Here is a 17,294-nt window from a genome sequence, read left to right on the forward strand (position 1 = left end):
CAGAAAGAAGATGCTGCTCTTGTGAAGAACCAGAAGCACCACACACAGCTGGAGCACAGGGGGAGAGATTAATTTAGGAAGATAAAAGCGCACGGAGGGGTTTAGTTACCTCAGTGTTTATTACGGCAAACTGGAGATATAGGTCAGCCCCCTGTCCTGGAGCCCTCGCTGCTTTGAGGCAGAGAAAACGTTACAGATTGCTCAGACAGCATTAACTATGCAAGTAATCCATGGAGCCCGCCAAGGAACACATGTGTTTCAGGCATAAATCGCCCAATCTATTCCTTTCTGAATTAACATCTGTCATCATGACACCATTCAAAATGACTGAAGACTGGATCATATTAACAACTACACATCTTGGATAAATATTTACTGTTCAGACTTTTTTTTTTTTTTCAGTTTAAAGAAAAAAAAAATATGCAGACAGCAAAATGCCTGGAGCTGTGAAAGGGGAGTCTCTTTTCGACCACTGAGAGAAAGCATGTGATTTTATTTACAAAATCAAATCAGTGTTTTTCCCCTCTTCTGCGAGTCTTCACGCTGCGCATGGGTGAACTCCCAGCATCCCGTGGCGTTGCAATGCTTTCTGAAGGGCTCTTCTGGGGAATTTTGTTATGCTGGAGGTTGCTCACCTCAGAGACGCCACGAAACCTTTTCCCTCGGGATGCAGAAACGCATCTGGCTAATTGTGCCCCAATTTTGAATTTTGCTGTGACCCTTGCAGACAACTGGATGAAGCAAATAACTCGCTTTCATGAAAAGCTGTCAAGGGTATTACTGGCTTGTTATCCTGCTCCTCATAGTCAACAAACGGGTCACAGAGAGTGAGGACAGGGGTTCCCAGAGCCACAGAGTAAGACGGTGAGAAGGCAACACAAGAGTGCAGCCCTGCGTCCTGGGAACTCTCAGGAAACAGAATTTTCCCAGAAACTGGATTAAGTCTGTATTTCAGAAAAAGGTGTCAGCAGTCAGTGCTCACCTCGGCAAGTATGTCGTTTGAGTATTATAAGCACAGATTTCTAGGAAATTACATCTGTCCAGGCTGATTTTATCTACCTTCAGCTCCTAGCCACTACATTCTGCTATTCTGCACCGCTCAAAAGGCCAAGAAAGCTCCTGCTGACATCCTCCTGGATGTCCTGCAGCAGTGCTCCTTCCACCAGCAGCTTCTCCTTTCAGTCCTTTACTCACACGCTGCTTGAGCAGAACTTTACCAAGATAGCCAGTCTTGATTTTAAGACTTTAAGAGCAAATTCATCACGCCTGCAGGGCAGATGTAGCAAAAATAATTATACTGATATAACTGTGCTGCCTTTTTTGGTCGTTTGCCTAGCTTCAGATACGCTTCTTCACACTAAATTAACAAGTCTTCTTGTGTTCCCTCTAGGTAGATAGAGACTACAAGTGAATCTCCCCAAAATCTCATGCATAAGCTAAATAAATTGAACTTAAATCTCTTAATCTAAGGGAGGCTTTGCAGACTTTAAATGATTCTTGTAGTTCTTTACTGAAGTGTTAACACAGAACATCTTTATTCTACTAACCCTTGCATGAATAGCTCATACCCTCTGGGCGACGTCTCAGTTTTACCGTTGATGATGTTCTCTGACTTTTGCCATGTGCTGGATTCACAAAGGACTGCTCCAGTATGGAAGAACATCTGCTGCACATGTGGGCAATGCAATATCCTCATCAGGCATGGGCTGCACTGGTGGTGAAGGCATGTACGTCTGAGTGGAAGAGACACCCACATGTCTCCATGGGAGGCCAGGTGGAGATGATGCTGTGCGAGCTCGGCGTTTACGTGTTCATTTGGTATGCCAGGTGCCCAATCACGTACGTATGGGCCAGTGAACACACATGTCTTGGCCAGCATGCAACCACCAGGCAGTAGCAAGGCATAAAAGGGAGGACAGACCATACTGGTTATTTATGAGGTGGGTGAAATCCGAGGTATTGTGGTGCAAGAGGGAGGCACGAGGGAGCAGGACATAAATCCACAGACAATCAGGCTTTTTCATTAGCTCTGCTGTTTTTGGAATTGTGTTTCATGAAGATCAACATCAGATTTGGAATAAATTTCTTTACATTGCCTCAGATATTCCAAGCCTATCTTTGATCAATGCAGCTAACCAGTATAACCTGAGTTTACATGCACTACGACCTTGAAATGCATCTATAAGGATTTGCGTAATATTGATGCCTGAATATTGCCAGAGCCTGCCAAAGAGGGTGACTGCAACATGAGCACCCTCCCAATGCTTTTTCAAGATGGCTGCACTAGCTCTTCAGTTGGCCCTTGCTCACGTTGGCTTTTCAAAAGAAGAGATGTGGAAAAACTGCAACTCTCTTAATTATCCATTTTTTTTGACTTTGGCTGAGTCATGAATGAATAAGGAAGAAGTGATCAAATATCTAGGAAACGCCAGCAACTGCCAGTTGGATGGCAGCAGACATCAGACGATATTAGATGACGACAATTTTAGGAAGAAATTGTCTCAGATCAAAGCAGGATGGTGAGGTAATCCCAGAAAGGATGTCCTACTAGGGCAATGATTCAGTCTCTTCAGGGGGTAAATTCTGCTTGGGTCTCTTCGTTTAAGAATGATGTGAAGGAAAAGGAACTAAAGAAGAATAAAAATCTGACCATAGCTCTCTGATTTTCACATTACAGCTAGGATTACTGAGCCAGAAATGAAGATGATGCTGTCTTGGCAGATGGGGGATAAAGGTTCTTTAAGGACTACTGAAGCCTAGCATGAGTAAATGCCTCTCATGCTTTCATAGGAAGTATAGTGCAAGGAAGTCTGGAGTTAGGTAATAGCAAGCAAAGCAAGGGACGAAAAAAAAAGGACAGAAACCATGCATAGTGTGGGAATGACTGGAACGGCAGGCACACCAACAATTTTTATTTGAATTTTAAGGAGAAACTGTCTAAAATTGGGGTAATCAATTATGTTATTCCTACAAATATAGATACTTCGCAAACTTTTGATACCTGGATTTTTTTTTCATCCAGAAAATAGTGTACTTATGGCTATTTTTTATTTTCTTCATCGGCCCCAGAAGCTTAGGTGAAATGTGGCTACAGACCCGCGGATATTGATCACTATCCAATCCAGGTGGTCAAATTTTATTGTCCAGCGTGTATCCATCTGATAACATTAAATGCTATGAAGGCACGCTGCAATGGCATCAGAGCAGCCCCTGTCACCAGCTGATGCTTGACAGTGTACTTACAGACACACTAAGTATGCCTGGGTGGGAACAGCTCTCAGCTATGTAGTGACCTGCCTAATCTTATTATGCTGTTGCATGCAGGTATGTATGATGGGCAAGCTCCAGCCTGCACTTTCCATACCAACAACCTTCCTTTGGGAATCTGTCCAGGAAGTCTCCCCCAAGGCCCATGTTGCAAACTGGGTCATTTGTCTACTGAGGTTCCCGTATGGTCCTCACCACAGCGCTACCTGAAAGACTGTAAAAACTATACAATACAGAGCTAAGGTCTCTCCCTCTTCTGGTCAGCAGGGACAAGATTTTATACAGCATACCTATGTATTTTCCAGCCTCTCTTCTAACTATAACTGGAAAAAACCTGGCCCACCTTCTCTCATAGGGCACCAGCGTTTGTTCTTTCTTCTTCTGGTAAGGCTCTGGTCTCCTAGGCCAGTGACAGAGAAGGATTTATTTTTTCAAATGCAAATCTTCCTTGGTTGCCTTGGGCCATTCCCACCAATGCACTGCACTGGGGGAGCAGGTCCTGCCATGGGAGCACAACCCCTCCGGCTGTACGGACTAGCCTTCTGCACTACCACAGAGAGATCAAAACCTAAGAAAGAAGTCAACCTTGTCCCAAGATTCATCCCAGAAAGACAAACTAACTCCCAGCTACTCTCTGTCAAAGGAATACAGAATATTCTCCACAGAATACATCGCACAGACTCTCCCACCTCTTCTTCTCAGTCAGAGGCTTGGTAGGAGACAGAAGAGTCTGCTTCATGTTTTCACTTTATTACAAGGCATTTTCTCTGATTCAACATTTAGTAACAGTTCAGTTACCCTGACCAAGGCACTGAACCATCCTGATGATGTATGTGATAAGGTATTCTCTGCTACCAACTCCTCCTAAAATCCCCCTATGCTCTGTGAGTGGAAAAGGCCTTTTGCACCGTGTGCTAGGACCACAGGACAATCACCACTGAAAAGGCTTTCCTGCCTCTTCCCCAGTGCAAGCCTCATCATGTCCTCTATGCACATTGGCTGCCTTACTCACCAGCCATGCCTTCCTATACTATCCTTCTGAAGGGATTAATTATAAATGGCTATTTAGGTGAAAACTCAAATTTGTGAAAGAAACAGGACAACCCTTAAGCTGACTTCCCAGTTCAAAAGCTTCTTCTCATTTATGATGGAGCTGCAAGTCCAGAATCTGTCCCCTTCCACCAAAGTCCAAGGAGAGCTGGAGGACACAAGGCAACGCCTACCCAGTCATCTCTCTAAGCAGGTGGGCTACAGCTCTGTCACAGCACGGGATCAGGCATCACAAATCTGTAACCAAGCTTTGCATTCATAATGTATTAAGACAACTAGCGGTGGATTTACAGCTCCACCGAAACCAGATGACGAGTCTTTCTCAGAGTCCTTTAAAAACTGAAAAGACCAACTGTATACAAAATATTTATATTTATGTATACATAAATACATGTTTTGTGTATACAAAACAAGCCCCTGGGAGGAGGAAAGGGAAAGAAAATATTTGCAAACCAGAAGCAGACTCTGGAATGAAACTGCCAGTGGCAGCGGCCACTCCATTTGTCACCAAAGGCAAGCGACAGCATTGGAAAAAGCAAGTTATCCCCCCTTAGCCCAGACCAGAGAAACAGCCTGCTCAAGTGCTGAGCTCAAGTTCCAACCAAGCTGGAAATACATGCATGTGGATGAAGCTTTATTTAGGGTTGGACATCAAGAACAGCTTCACAGCCTCGCTATTTTCCTCAAGCCGACAGGAGGAGCATCGTGGCTCCTCAGTGTTTTTTTTTCAGGGATGCAAAACAGCCCACAGGCCAGGCTATTTCAGAGTCTGAGGAATCTGCAGTGTACTATGAAGCTGTGACGTTCACAGTCTGCCCTAGCAAACACGTAGCATGACAAGGCCATTAACTAATGGAAGAAGAGAAGCTCTAAACAAAAGCTCAGCAGACAGCGAGGGCTCTGGCAGCAGTCCAGCCTTGGCTCTAGCACAGTAACACAGGCTGATCAAGGCAGGAAGGTATCGTAGTATACATTTTAGCAGGACTAGAAGTAACCTGTTGACTTAAAGCAGAAATGAAAGGTTAAAAAAAATCTCCAGTGCTGCCACTTCCACAAGATCTCCACAAGCAGCAGTCACAAAGGCGGAGGGGTTATGTCGTGCCCACTGCCCGAGTCTCAACATCTGCTGGAGGACGGCTGCTTTTCAGATGGCATCACTGCCGTGCGCAAGTCGTCAGAGGCATGCCCCTGCAAGGGACAGACAACCAGACTTGGCCTCGCTCGCAGGCAGGTGCTCACTCGCTTCTATGACTTTCACTATCAAAGAGACCTTCAAGGTGCTGCAGGCACTTACTGCACAAGTGACTCCTCCTGGCAAAGGCTACAGAGATTCCTGCTGGAAGCGTCCGCAGGCTCATTACCACATGAGAAGGAAGCTTGTGAGCTGCCAATTTCTAGCGAAACCTTTGCCCTCACTTGGCTGCTTTACCACCATGTGCCAGATGTTCAGGGAAGTGAGCCCTAGCAAGCAAGGGAGCTCCTTCTGATTCACTGATGACGGGCAAAAAACCACCCTGGAAGCAGCCTCAGCGCCAGGCTGCGATGGCTGCTTTGCATAACTAGTGCTTGTAAATTCCTCTGTTTCAGGAACCATCCACCCTCAACACAATAGAGAAACCTTCAGCTTTTGACCATTACTTTAATAGAGAAGTATATGGCCAAACCTCCCTCCCCCTACAATTCCTCTGGTACTTTGGATATTCAGGAAGAGCCACTGTCACTGAGAGACCCGGGGTGATGCAGCATGGGACAACAGTGGGAAGCAGCGGGGTGGATTACAATACGTATGGGCAATGTCTCTTGGCAAAAAGAACAGTCCAGGAGAGAGTATAACTGTTCTGAGTGGCTGTCCGTGAGTAATCCACCTCTGGGGATGCACTAGCAGCAGCCGTTTCATCAGAGGAGGGGTGCCTGGAAGTGTCAGCAGGCTCTTGCAGCAATGACTGCAAGTCAGCCCTGCCAGACCAGTCACCACAGACACACGAATGACTCGCATCTGTGACCCTTCTGCAATAACCATGGGTTCCCGCCACTGCAGGCTGTGGGACTCCAACCCACTTCCTTTCACTTGCACATTGACCTACTAGGTCAGCATGGTGCAATCCTCCCCTCGGCTGAACATGTCACCTTTCTCCATCCCACACTCCTTTTTCCCCATTTACCTGCAACAAGTGCAATTATTTTCTCCTTCAGTTTATTCTAATGCTTGACAAATGACTGAAATTAGATTACCAGGGGTTTAGTTGCCCTGATTCACCCACCTTTCCCCTTCTTACAGGCAGGTCAACACACTCCAGTGATACAGTACAGCCCTAAATTGCTACCAGACTCACAATTTTGAGTGCCAACTCATCCAGAACTCTGTGACGGAGACTACCTTCATTTTGCTGCTAATGCAGTATGAATATTTAGCCAAAGCTGTCCTTTATCTAGATTAATTTTTTCTGTCAAGTTTTTATTTGCTTTTTGATGGTTCCAGTTTAGTGTGAAATAAAAGGACCTGAGCTTTTACTTTTTCTTTGGTCCATATTCCAGTGCTCCTCTTTCTTCATATAGTGTCTCCCAGGGCATGGAGGTATCATTCTGATCTCTGGAAGGCTATTGCACCAGACTGTATGTAACACATCAAATCCTCTGCCTCACCATTCTGCTGCTGCTTCCGCACCACACTGATTCTTTTTCCTTATAATATCTCCTGAAAATCCTCCTCTCTTCAAAGTACTTATCCCTTCCTCAGTTTGCAAGTGCTGCCAAAAGACGAACATATCACAGAGCAAATCCCTCTCAGCTGCAGGGACAATAAGCTTATCTGACCACTGACCCCAGCAATAAATAGCCATTCGCCTTTCATTTACTCTTTCACAGATAAACTCCCTTTGATTTCGCTTACCTAGGAGAGGACTAAGTAACGATCCTATTACCTGGCCCAGAATCTTGGGTAAAGCAGGTCCAAGCAGCTCCAGGTCTAGTGTCTAAAGGAATTCAGAGTCTCACAGCCCACCTGTGCCACTACTGTGGACACAGCTGCCATCCACATTCAGGGGCAAAGGAAACAGAGGGCAGAGTTTGGCCCATTTTTTTTGAGGAATGTGTCTACTTCCACAGCAGTCATTTCTTTAGCAGGGTGCTTAATTTCCCTTATCTCCATCCTGAGGTCAGACCGCCGGTTTGCAGCAGGGATGAAGTCTTGCAGAGGGACAGGCCTAATCTCAGACAAGGAATAAGCAACAGTGGCTCCTAGGTCAAGCAGCAAGTGCCTTTAGATCAATCCAGGAAAGGAAGAAACTCCCTTTTCTCTGGCAAATCATCTGAGAGAGAAACAGAAACTCTCCACAGAGAGCAATGGGCAGGCATTTGTCATTTTGAACTTACCACACACTGATAAAAATACTACCACTCACTATCAGAACAAACAGACGCCTACGCCTTATTCCCAGAGCACTCTTAGTTCTCCATTGGGTCACTACTTCTAGCTAAGAGACAACACTTTTTGCATCGGTCTCCACTAGAAAAAGCAGCTGTGCTAGCCACCTGCTTGCAGCTAAAGCCAGTGACAGCAAGATCTCAGCCTCAAATAGAGAGAGATCAGACTAGAGAGGACAAGAAAGATGCTTTCCAGTCACCTGGACTGCATCCTAAAGGATTCAATGAACTGGCTCAGCAGCCTCAAAACCAGCAATGAATCCCTTTGGGAACTTGTGTAGAACAGGTAGGGTGTCAAAGGGCTGAAAAAATGGACAAGAGTAGTGCCTAGCCTTAAGAAGGCAAATAATGGGAACGGAGCTGATTTATGACTTCGGTTCTCAGCAAGTTAAATTATTTGTAAGCACTTGAAAAAAATAACAAAGATGAGTAGCAACCCAGGTGGATTTGTCAAGAGTGAATCATTACTGAAAAAAACCCTGTATTTCTTCATACAGGAAAAAAGTATCATAGGGGAGAAGCATGATTTGAACTGGAATTCAGTAAGGCTTCCCACATATCACTTTCACAAACATGCCAGAAAATGTTATTAATGACAGTACTGTGATACAAGTTCAGAAGTGGCCAAAAAACTATCCAGGAAGAGTTCTCAGTGGGCTCACTGTGGAAATGGAAGGATGTTATTGCTTTGGGGTCTGCCTAGGAACCAACTTTGTTTAGTGTTTTCACTGTGAACCTGGATGATGGAGTAAAAAGTATGTTTATTAAATTGCAGAGGACATGAATCTGGAAAGAATGGCAGGTATGCTGGAAAGCTCTGCCAGAGGAACTTGGCACACTGAAGAAATGCTCTGGAAGAAAGAATCAGTAGGGACGAGTGCACGGTGCTGCTCTTTGGCAGGAAGAGCCAGTGGTAGAAACGCAGGGTGCGGAGCTGGGGAGGTAGCTGCTCTTCAGTTCTTCCTGAGACCCGGAGTCTCAAGGAACTGGACACTCACCTTCAGTTCCATGCCACCGTGGAAAAGGCAGACAAAGCGGTGGATATATAAAGAACAAGAACTGGGAGGCTAGTGAAGTAGCTGTTTGCTCCTCTCTATTTGCCGTACTCTGTATATTTTTGGGCACCGCTTTTTAAGAAAAAGATGAATCAACTGCAGGCAGTCAAAAGAGCAACAGGAATTAAGGTATCTGGAAAACATCACCTGAAAGAACTGGAAAAAAAAATAAAAAAATGAGTGTTTATTCCAAAGAAATGAAGGATAAGGAGCCAACCACAAGAGCACTGAAGTAACGTGCAATGCAAGAAGCTCAAGTTCTTTCTGCTCTCTGCCAAGCTGGGCACTGAAGCACTCAGTTAAGATTATTGCAATCGCTCTCCCCACTCTTCCAAGCAAGTTTTAACAAACGATTTGCTGCATCCTTCCAGGAGCACGGGATACCACATTAGAACCCAGTGATGGCCACAGGACTGCAAACATCAGGTGGAAATTCAATTTGTTTTCAAGGAAACCAATCCATCCTTTGAATTTCAAGCTAAACACTAGGAGTCCCTACCACTGTGTTCAAGTTGCAGGGCACTGACGCTGCCAGGGCTTTCCCTTACTCAGAATGAAGAACAAGAGCGTGACACAAACCAAAGAAAATTACTTTTGACTCAATTACTCTTGTTACGAAAGTCCACTTGTGCTTGCCCAGAGGCTGACAGGTAACTTCATGTGTCTGGTACCAGGAAAATAACTGCAAGTTGGTGCCAGTGTGAGACAAGAGCAAGGTATGCGCCCTTAAGGCCATCTATGTAACAACTACATGCAATTATATTTCCAGACTGTCTCATTCTGTGTGCTGTGAGCTGCCAACCTCCTCTCTTCGTCTGCAAATACATGATATAACAACCCATCCCTCTGAACACTAATCCATTTTTCTGGTTATTTGTTGAAAAATCATTAAAGAACATTTGAAAACTGAGATACAAGATTTGTAAAACAAGAACTGCACCCAAATAGAGGCCATTTATTCCGGACTTCATGACAACAGATAAAGATGAGCCATCCACTGAATGAGAAGTCAATGATCACAACCTGATTCCATTTAGGATGAGTGAATTACAGAGAACAACTCTGACTAGTAACAGGTCCCTGGTACTTCAGAAGGGGACTAATGGAACCGACTGGGACAAAATACTTACATAGGGAAAGCAGTAGATTCTCCATTTCAATGGTTTTAAATTAGACTTGATACTGTTCTTCCGGATGATACTTTAGCCAAACACAAATCATGAATCTCAGTACAGGAATAAGAGAGAAAAATATAATGTCTTGTGCTATTCAAGAAGTTACATTAAGTGCATGGATTGTAGCCATTTCAACAAGTTGTGCTGCTGCTGTGTCCTCCTCCACTCCTGTGCCACCACATCCTTATCCCCAAACTCCCATTTCCTCCCCTTGCCATTGCTCTTTTCCTTCCTCTGCTCTTAAATCCTAAGAGTCCATAAAATCCATGCAAAAGTCGATCTTTTTATACGCTCTTTACAATAAATAAAAATTAAAGTCATTGTTCATAGCACATACTAACATAATCTTGAATAGAAAGCCTCATCTGTGATGCAAGGTCAGGTTACAGAGAGATGTCTTTGTAAAGCATTTTTAATTAAAACTGAAGTTCACGGAGGTAAAAAAGCCTTCACCTAAGTGCAGCTGGACACACAGAGGAACTCTCTTCAGGCCAAAACGTGGCAAATATGACTGTGATATCATGTCTGCCCACTAATTAGGTGAACTTCACAATGCCAGCTGACAGCATTCTTACCACTTTCTCCTTGTAAACAATGTATTTCAGCCACTTGAAATCCTGCCATTTGAATCCCGCCAGAACAAACAGGGAATCCTTTTCATACTGCTCCATTTTCTGGATTGCACCTTCAGGATATGTGATCCGGAGAGTTGTCTTGCCACCCACATCTTTTTCAAAGCCCTTCACTGGAGCGGAGTTCAGCCTGCAGGGCAACGAGACAAGACACTGTCATGGATTCCCACTTACACTCGTGCATGTTGAGGATATAGCAATCACTGCCAGGCCAGAGCTCCCTGTACGCAGCTGTTCCTTAACTATTGCAGTTCTTCCTCACAAACATTTATGAAGCTTTACACCAGGCGGCAACAGTTTAATTAGAAGCTGTATATGTGATTTCATTGAATATAATGCAAACCATTTTTGCATATCCACTCTTGTGATTTAAATTGGGTTGGAAGCTTTGGAAAAGGAAACTGGAAAATATTGCTCTTGCAAATTTAGAATTACAAACTAGACATTAATATTTTAACATCCCATCACTCTCGGGATATCTTACTCGGATTCTGCAAGGTTGGGCTGAAATAGAGGACGGCAGTTTAAGCAGACTGAAACTGGTCTCATGCTCCTACCCCAGTCCAGAGCTTACATTTCTTATCTTACCTGCAGTCAGATTGTTTAAGGAACTAAGCCAGCCAATAATTTTCAAAAAACCACAACAGAACAATTTCCACTTGGTTTAATCCCCCAAAGTGGCCCATCCAGAAGGTGAGCTGCCCTGCAATGCCAACGCAAAGGAAGAGGCTGGGCTGTGCAGCTGGGATAAGGCTCAGCACCACTGTGGTCTCACTGACTCAGAGGAGTTTCTGCTGTGGAAGTGCATCCCATTCCGAAAACACACAAGGAGACACACAGCTTTGCTCTTGGGCATACTGATTTCTAAGGGAATGCTATGTCTTTAGCTGTGCTTTTGTTTAAAATGCCCCTTGGGGACAAAGTTTTTTCCCTTCAAAAACCAAACTGCTCTGGCATCAACAGCAATGATGGCTTTCATGACATTAAAGTTATTCAGAACTTCTATTCAAAACTATAAACCCAAAGCTGAGGAAATTTCAAGTAACTTGGAATACAAATATTGCTGACAAACAGCAGTCCCTGATGGAACAGCATTGCCTGCTTGAATTATTGCAGCCTTCTTGACTTGGGGTAGTTCAATATACTAGAAAGTGCTTATGGACTGCAAATTTTGCCATGTAGGAATGTTAATGAGGATCTGGATTTGTCTTTTTCAGCCTGGGTATGCATTTTAGGTGGGAAACCTTTTAGTAGAAGAAAATCCCTGTCTACAATCTGAAATTCTATTCAGAATTAAGGAGAATGAATTCCTATGTATTTTTAGTAAAAATACTTAAACATTAGGAATAAAATATTAAAGGGAAACCAACTTAAGAATCAGCAACGTCACAATTTATACAGGAGATGAAGCTTTTTTTTGTGGTTCATAAGCCCTTGCTTTGTACCCTGACTTCGAGGTATCTGGACCCGACTGCCTGCAAAAACAGTGCTCCCAGCCAGCCTCATCCCTTGCTTTTTCCTCTGTTGCTGGCTGCGTGTTCACACATCGCACACTTTTGCTATGGACGTTATTTAAACTTCAAGGTGTCATGTCTCTTTGGGGTAGACAAGCCTACGTAATGTAAAAGCACCTGACCCTAAAGGTAACGGAGATAAATACAATGAAGTACTACGTAAAGAAAGCTAGTTATCGATATTTTCATCTGTCTTCTTGAAGTTGAGGGAAGGTCAGCATCTGCAGTTGTTTCAAATGTCCATGTGTAGCTCTTTGGCAGGGGTTTTCCCCACCCCCAGCTGCTGGGCTCGCTGCTTTGCTGCTCTTACCTTGTCAAAGCTGCCCAAACTTGGGACCCCTACTTTGCACCTAGACAGGAAACAAAACAAACCATATTCCCAAGTAAAATGAACTCGGGTCTCCAGCAAAGGGCCAGAATGTGAGTTGCTGATGGAGTCATAGCGCTGGAGTCCTGCTCACGAGCCAGCACTGTCAGCCCCAGGGGCAGCGCCCCAGGGGCAGCGCAGGCAATGGAGCAGGAAAAGTGCTGGCAGCCACAACCTGTGCTCGTGAAGGTGCACACCACACAGTTTGAACCCTTTCTCAGGCAGGACACGCTGGTGATTATAAACACAGCTAAATATTAGAAAACCTTAATTAGGATGCCAGGCCACCTTGTACTGCCCATGGACAGGCAGTGTTCTCCATAAGACGTTTCAGAATGTTTTTCTGTCTCTGTATGTACTGACGCCACAGGGTGCTTAGAGACGCTAACTCCTAACCCAAGCACCATGAGGAGCCCCCCCAAATATCACTAAAGTATCATCATCAGGTGAATCCCCAGCTCATTCTAACCAGGAATTTCTGACACATACTTGTTTTTCCCCTGTCTGCAATCTATTCTAAGGAAGCATTTCAGAGCACTCATGACTGACTGCTGCAAGGAGCTCCTGCCAGGTAAACAGTGTGACAGCTGGGAATAACGTCTGCACTGAAATCTGATAATATCCAGTTAAAAAAAACCAAACCCAGTAACTAACTCATTCCAAGCTGTTTTAGAACTGTCAAAGCTGATCTGACTCTCTTCACCAAAAGATCAAAATTTCTTGCTGCAATTAGCCATCCTCACATGGTAACACACGATGCATCAAAAAACTCCATACACTGCTGGATGACTCCTTTCTTCACAAATGTACCACATTTTTTCCCTTATAATTCACCTCCTAGGTCCCAAATCTGATCCTTCAGAGGAATTTTGCAACCCTTGAGAAAGGATGCTATACGCAAGGGACTTCTCCAGGAGTAAAGGAAGCAGTTGGATACATTTAAGAAGTCTGGTCTCACCTCCTCAGTCCCACATCCAAATGTCTGGCTTCATTTAACCTTTACAGTTGACGTTTCTCTCCTTTATCCATCCCACAAACAGCACAGGTGCTTAGCTGCCCTCTTATCCTCTCAGCTTGCAAAATGACTTAGATTTACTGATGCGGAGAGAAAAGGTTGAACTTTTCATTTGGAAATTAAATAGTGGACTCTCTGATGTAAATCTTAGTGGGTGGCTTAGTCCAGATGGATTGAAACTGTTCTCTTGCTACATTTTGAACAGCCTGAGCCTAAGAAGAGGCTATAACTGAACTTTATTTCATCTCAAATAACTGCAAGCCACCAGACTATGACGAGCAGTAAGAGCTCTTTGCTAGCAACTGATAGTGGGACGAACTAGGAGAAGGGCTGTAAAAATTTCATCCTGTTCTGAACAGTCATCCCTGTGTCCAGAGCACTGTCGAAGAAGCAGGGAACCGTTCACAGGAACAAAGGACTGAAAGGGATCTTTTCTTGGTCTTTTTGTCCAGAGTTAGAGGGTGTTTATTACTCTATGTATATTCTATTCTTTCCCCACATGCCCATTACTAGCACACGGGAGAGAAAGGAGACCATGCTAAATGATATCTTCTCTATGCCTGAAATTCTTTTACTAATCCTTGTCTTTCTTCCACCTTCACTAAGAATTTGCTATTTGCTACCACGTTTCATGGTTGACTACAGTTCAGAGATGACATCAGTTACATTCCCTTTAATCAGTTATCTTACCAAGGGGAAAAAAAAAAAAGATTAGACTATGTTAAACCATTTTTTATAAACTTACACTGCAGTTTATCCCTCTTTTCCTATTTATCATTGTAATATTTTGTTACTCATGATTCAGAACCTGCTATAAAGCTCTGCATTTTTTTCAAGTCAGACTAATGAGTCTGTAGCTCCCTAGAGCATGTCCCCCCTCTCTCCTACACACACACTCTCTCTCACTCTCCATTAGTACAGGTATTATGTTTGTTAATCTCCAGTCACCCAGAACACCTCCCTGACTTGACAGATTTATTACTAAGAGTTATGACTAGACCTGTGATTTCACATATCAGCACGTTTTTCAGGCATTCTGAGATGGCGATGATCCAGGTCCTGAGCGAAAGCAGGAAGTCCTAACTTTGACTGTGGCCGTTTCCACTCCTACGCCACTCTGCTTCTGCTCCCTTATTCAACATCATCATCCACGGCGAGACAGAAGCAAAGCATTCACAGCTTCTAGGGTGCACCTACAGGTGTTTAATCATTCCTGTGTCCTCACTCATGGAGGTTTACTGCTTCCGAAGACACTATGCTGCAGCATTGTTAGTTCCTCCCATCACGTGAAGTGTGGGTGCCGGGGAATGCTACACATGTATGACCAAGAATACTTCTCTGAGCTACCTATGGGATGTATCTGGGAGCAGATCTAACTGTAGGTTTTACTCCCTCACCACCCAAGGGCATCACAAAAGAAGCACCTCTTAGAAACATCTAGATTTGGCACTTCAGGGCATGCTCTAGTGGCAGAGATTGTAGGTTGGTTGTTTGTGGTGGTTTGTGGGGTTTTTTTTGTCTTGTTTTTTTTGGGTTTTTTTTTGGTTTGTGTATGGTTGGACTCGACGATCTCAAAGGTCCTTTCCAACCATGAAGATTCTATGATTCTATGAAAAGAAGGTTCAAGTGGGATCATAGGAGAGAGCACGTTCCCAAACAGCTGTGGAAAATGGAATGCTTGAGGAGTGCCTTTACCCTTTGATGTGATCACAATTTATAACTAACGCTTATGTGCTCTTTGTTTTTTCCCCTTTATGTTAGTTAATACTTCCATACTAATAGATATTGTCACTAGTGTAGGTTTAACCTTTGCCTGCACATGTGAACTGATACAGACACTGAATATACAACAACAAAACTATGATGACAAAGACTCACCTGACAACAACATCATAGTCATCAATTTTTAACCCCAATGACTTATTTGCAAGTACTCCACCATTTCCCACAATAATACATCGCCGGCAGCTGAGACTGTGGAAAAAGAGAGGAAAGAGGTGATTTTTGTAACATAGCTTCAAACACACAGCGCTGCACGTATTTAGTTTGCATCTATCTCAGAACTACAAGAAACTTTTTGGAACATTAAGAATTAAGGGGAAGACAGAGATACACTCGATCCCCAGCTCACCCCATCATGATCATGCCCAGGCATTACATGTGACGAACTGCTTTCAACACCTCACACCACGTGTGGTCTAATGAGATGAGCTGTCAGGACAAGCAGCTCCTCTCCCCCCACATCCCTGGTACGATGGGCTTGAATCAAACCCATCTGTTTACTTAAACCTTCTCATTATTCATTTAGCACCGAAATAACAATAAACTAAAGGCTTAGTGAGGAGGTTCTCTCTCCAAGCAACTTTCTGAGTGCAGGCGGATCTTGCCAGGCTATCTGGGGTGTGCTCACCTTGCTGAGTGCAAAATTGCTGCAGTTATTGTGAGACTTCAGGAGACAGAAAAACACTAAATGGATAGAAAAAGGATCCACCACCCCTCCTGTCTAGTAGGAAACGTATATGGAGACACAATGGATGAGGAAGGGGAAGGAAAATAACCTTAATTAACAAAGAAACAGGAAAGAGAAGGAAGAGAACAGTTTCTCGTGGAACCACTAGTCACGAGAACTCTCTGCAGCAGATGTTAAAAAGTGATTTCGTTTTGAAGAGAGAGAGAGGACTTCTTTCCAGCCATCTAATCCCAAACGCAGCTGGCTCTTCTGGCAATGTGCCTCCATCTCTGGTAGTTCACTGAAGGAATACGTGTCTGCAGAGCCTTTTTCGGAAAGGGTCCAAGGCAATCAGTTGTTTGGAGCAGATCTCTGGGCTAGGCGGCCTTTCTAGTCCCAGGCACAGTCGACTGGACTTTTCTAGGCTGTCCTCGCTGTGATCAGACTAAAAGATCAGACTAAAGAGCCAGTATGAGGAAAGCTCTGCTTATGTGGGGTCTGTCTTTGCAGAGCGGGGCTGGAGTGCACTTCAAAGCCTCAGCCAAACCACTGAGGGTTACCCCGCTGACAGAGCCATTAGCTGGAGATATGCACAGAATTAACAGCACCAAGAAATCCTCAGGAACGGCTTCCCCAGCCCAGATAAGTTGCGCCAGAGGTCCCAGCCTTTCCAAAAGAAAAAACCTCCTCAAGAAGACAGAGATATTAGCTTGCGTCCCTAAGGACAGAAGAATTGTGGATGCTTGTGATAATCAAAACAGGCAAAAGAGAAAGAGCTTTATAGACAACAGCACAGAAAACAAATGTTCTGGTGAAAAGGAGAAAGCAGAGGCAAGACCTAGTTCAGGCAGTACATAGTGGCAAGGAGGGAAGAGAAACTGTTAGCCCCAGATACACCCAACCCAGTGACAAAGATGGTAACAGCTTTGTCAAAACCTTTAAGGAAAAGTGCTGCAGGAGGAAAAGAAGATATAGTTCAGTTCTAGGCAGGAGAAGTTTCAGATGAAAATACGCTCTTTTGCTGATTATGACAAGTTTGACCTCCTAAACAACAGACTGCCAGGTGAAATACTGTAATTTCTCTACTCAGTTATCTCCTAGCTATGACTTTTCTTATTTTTATTTTTTGAAGAATGCCATGCAGAAATACAAAGGCTACAAGTTATAGACGCTCCTCTCTATCCCATTCCCACTTACTGTTAGGACACTAGCTCTTACCAATTTTGAATACAGATGTGTTTGTTTCAGCCTCAAAAGCACTTAATCGCATGCTTCCCTTTTCTGCTAAATTAAAGCACCATCTACTGTCAGCAGTCCCTTCCACATCTGCATGTGATCCACTTACTG

At 44.0% G+C, this 17,294-nt stretch overlaps 1 protein-coding gene across 6 annotated transcripts in view; it reads right to left on the minus strand.

Annotated features, from left to right (window-relative positions):
• ST3GAL3 (ST3 beta-galactoside alpha-2,3-sialyltransferase 3) overlaps nt 1-17,294 on the minus strand; it is a 194,271-nt gene that overhangs the window by 38,782 nt on the left and 138,195 nt on the right. For all 6 annotated transcript variants that reach the window (XM_063343468.1, XM_063343469.1, XM_063343470.1 and 3 more), the window contains 2 exons: nt 15,377-15,472; nt 10,546-10,732 (listed from right to left, as the gene is read on the minus strand). In XM_063343468.1, coding sequence (XP_063199538.1) covers nt 10,546-10,732; nt 15,377-15,472 — 283 coding nt within the window. The remainder of the gene's footprint in view (nt 1-10,545; nt 10,733-15,376; nt 15,473-17,294) is intronic.

The sequence above is a fragment of the Chroicocephalus ridibundus genome, chromosome 8 (assembly GCF_963924245.1).
Source record: "Chroicocephalus ridibundus chromosome 8, bChrRid1.1, whole genome shotgun sequence".
NCBI classification, from domain to species: Eukaryota; Metazoa; Chordata; class Aves; order Charadriiformes; family Laridae; genus Chroicocephalus; species Chroicocephalus ridibundus.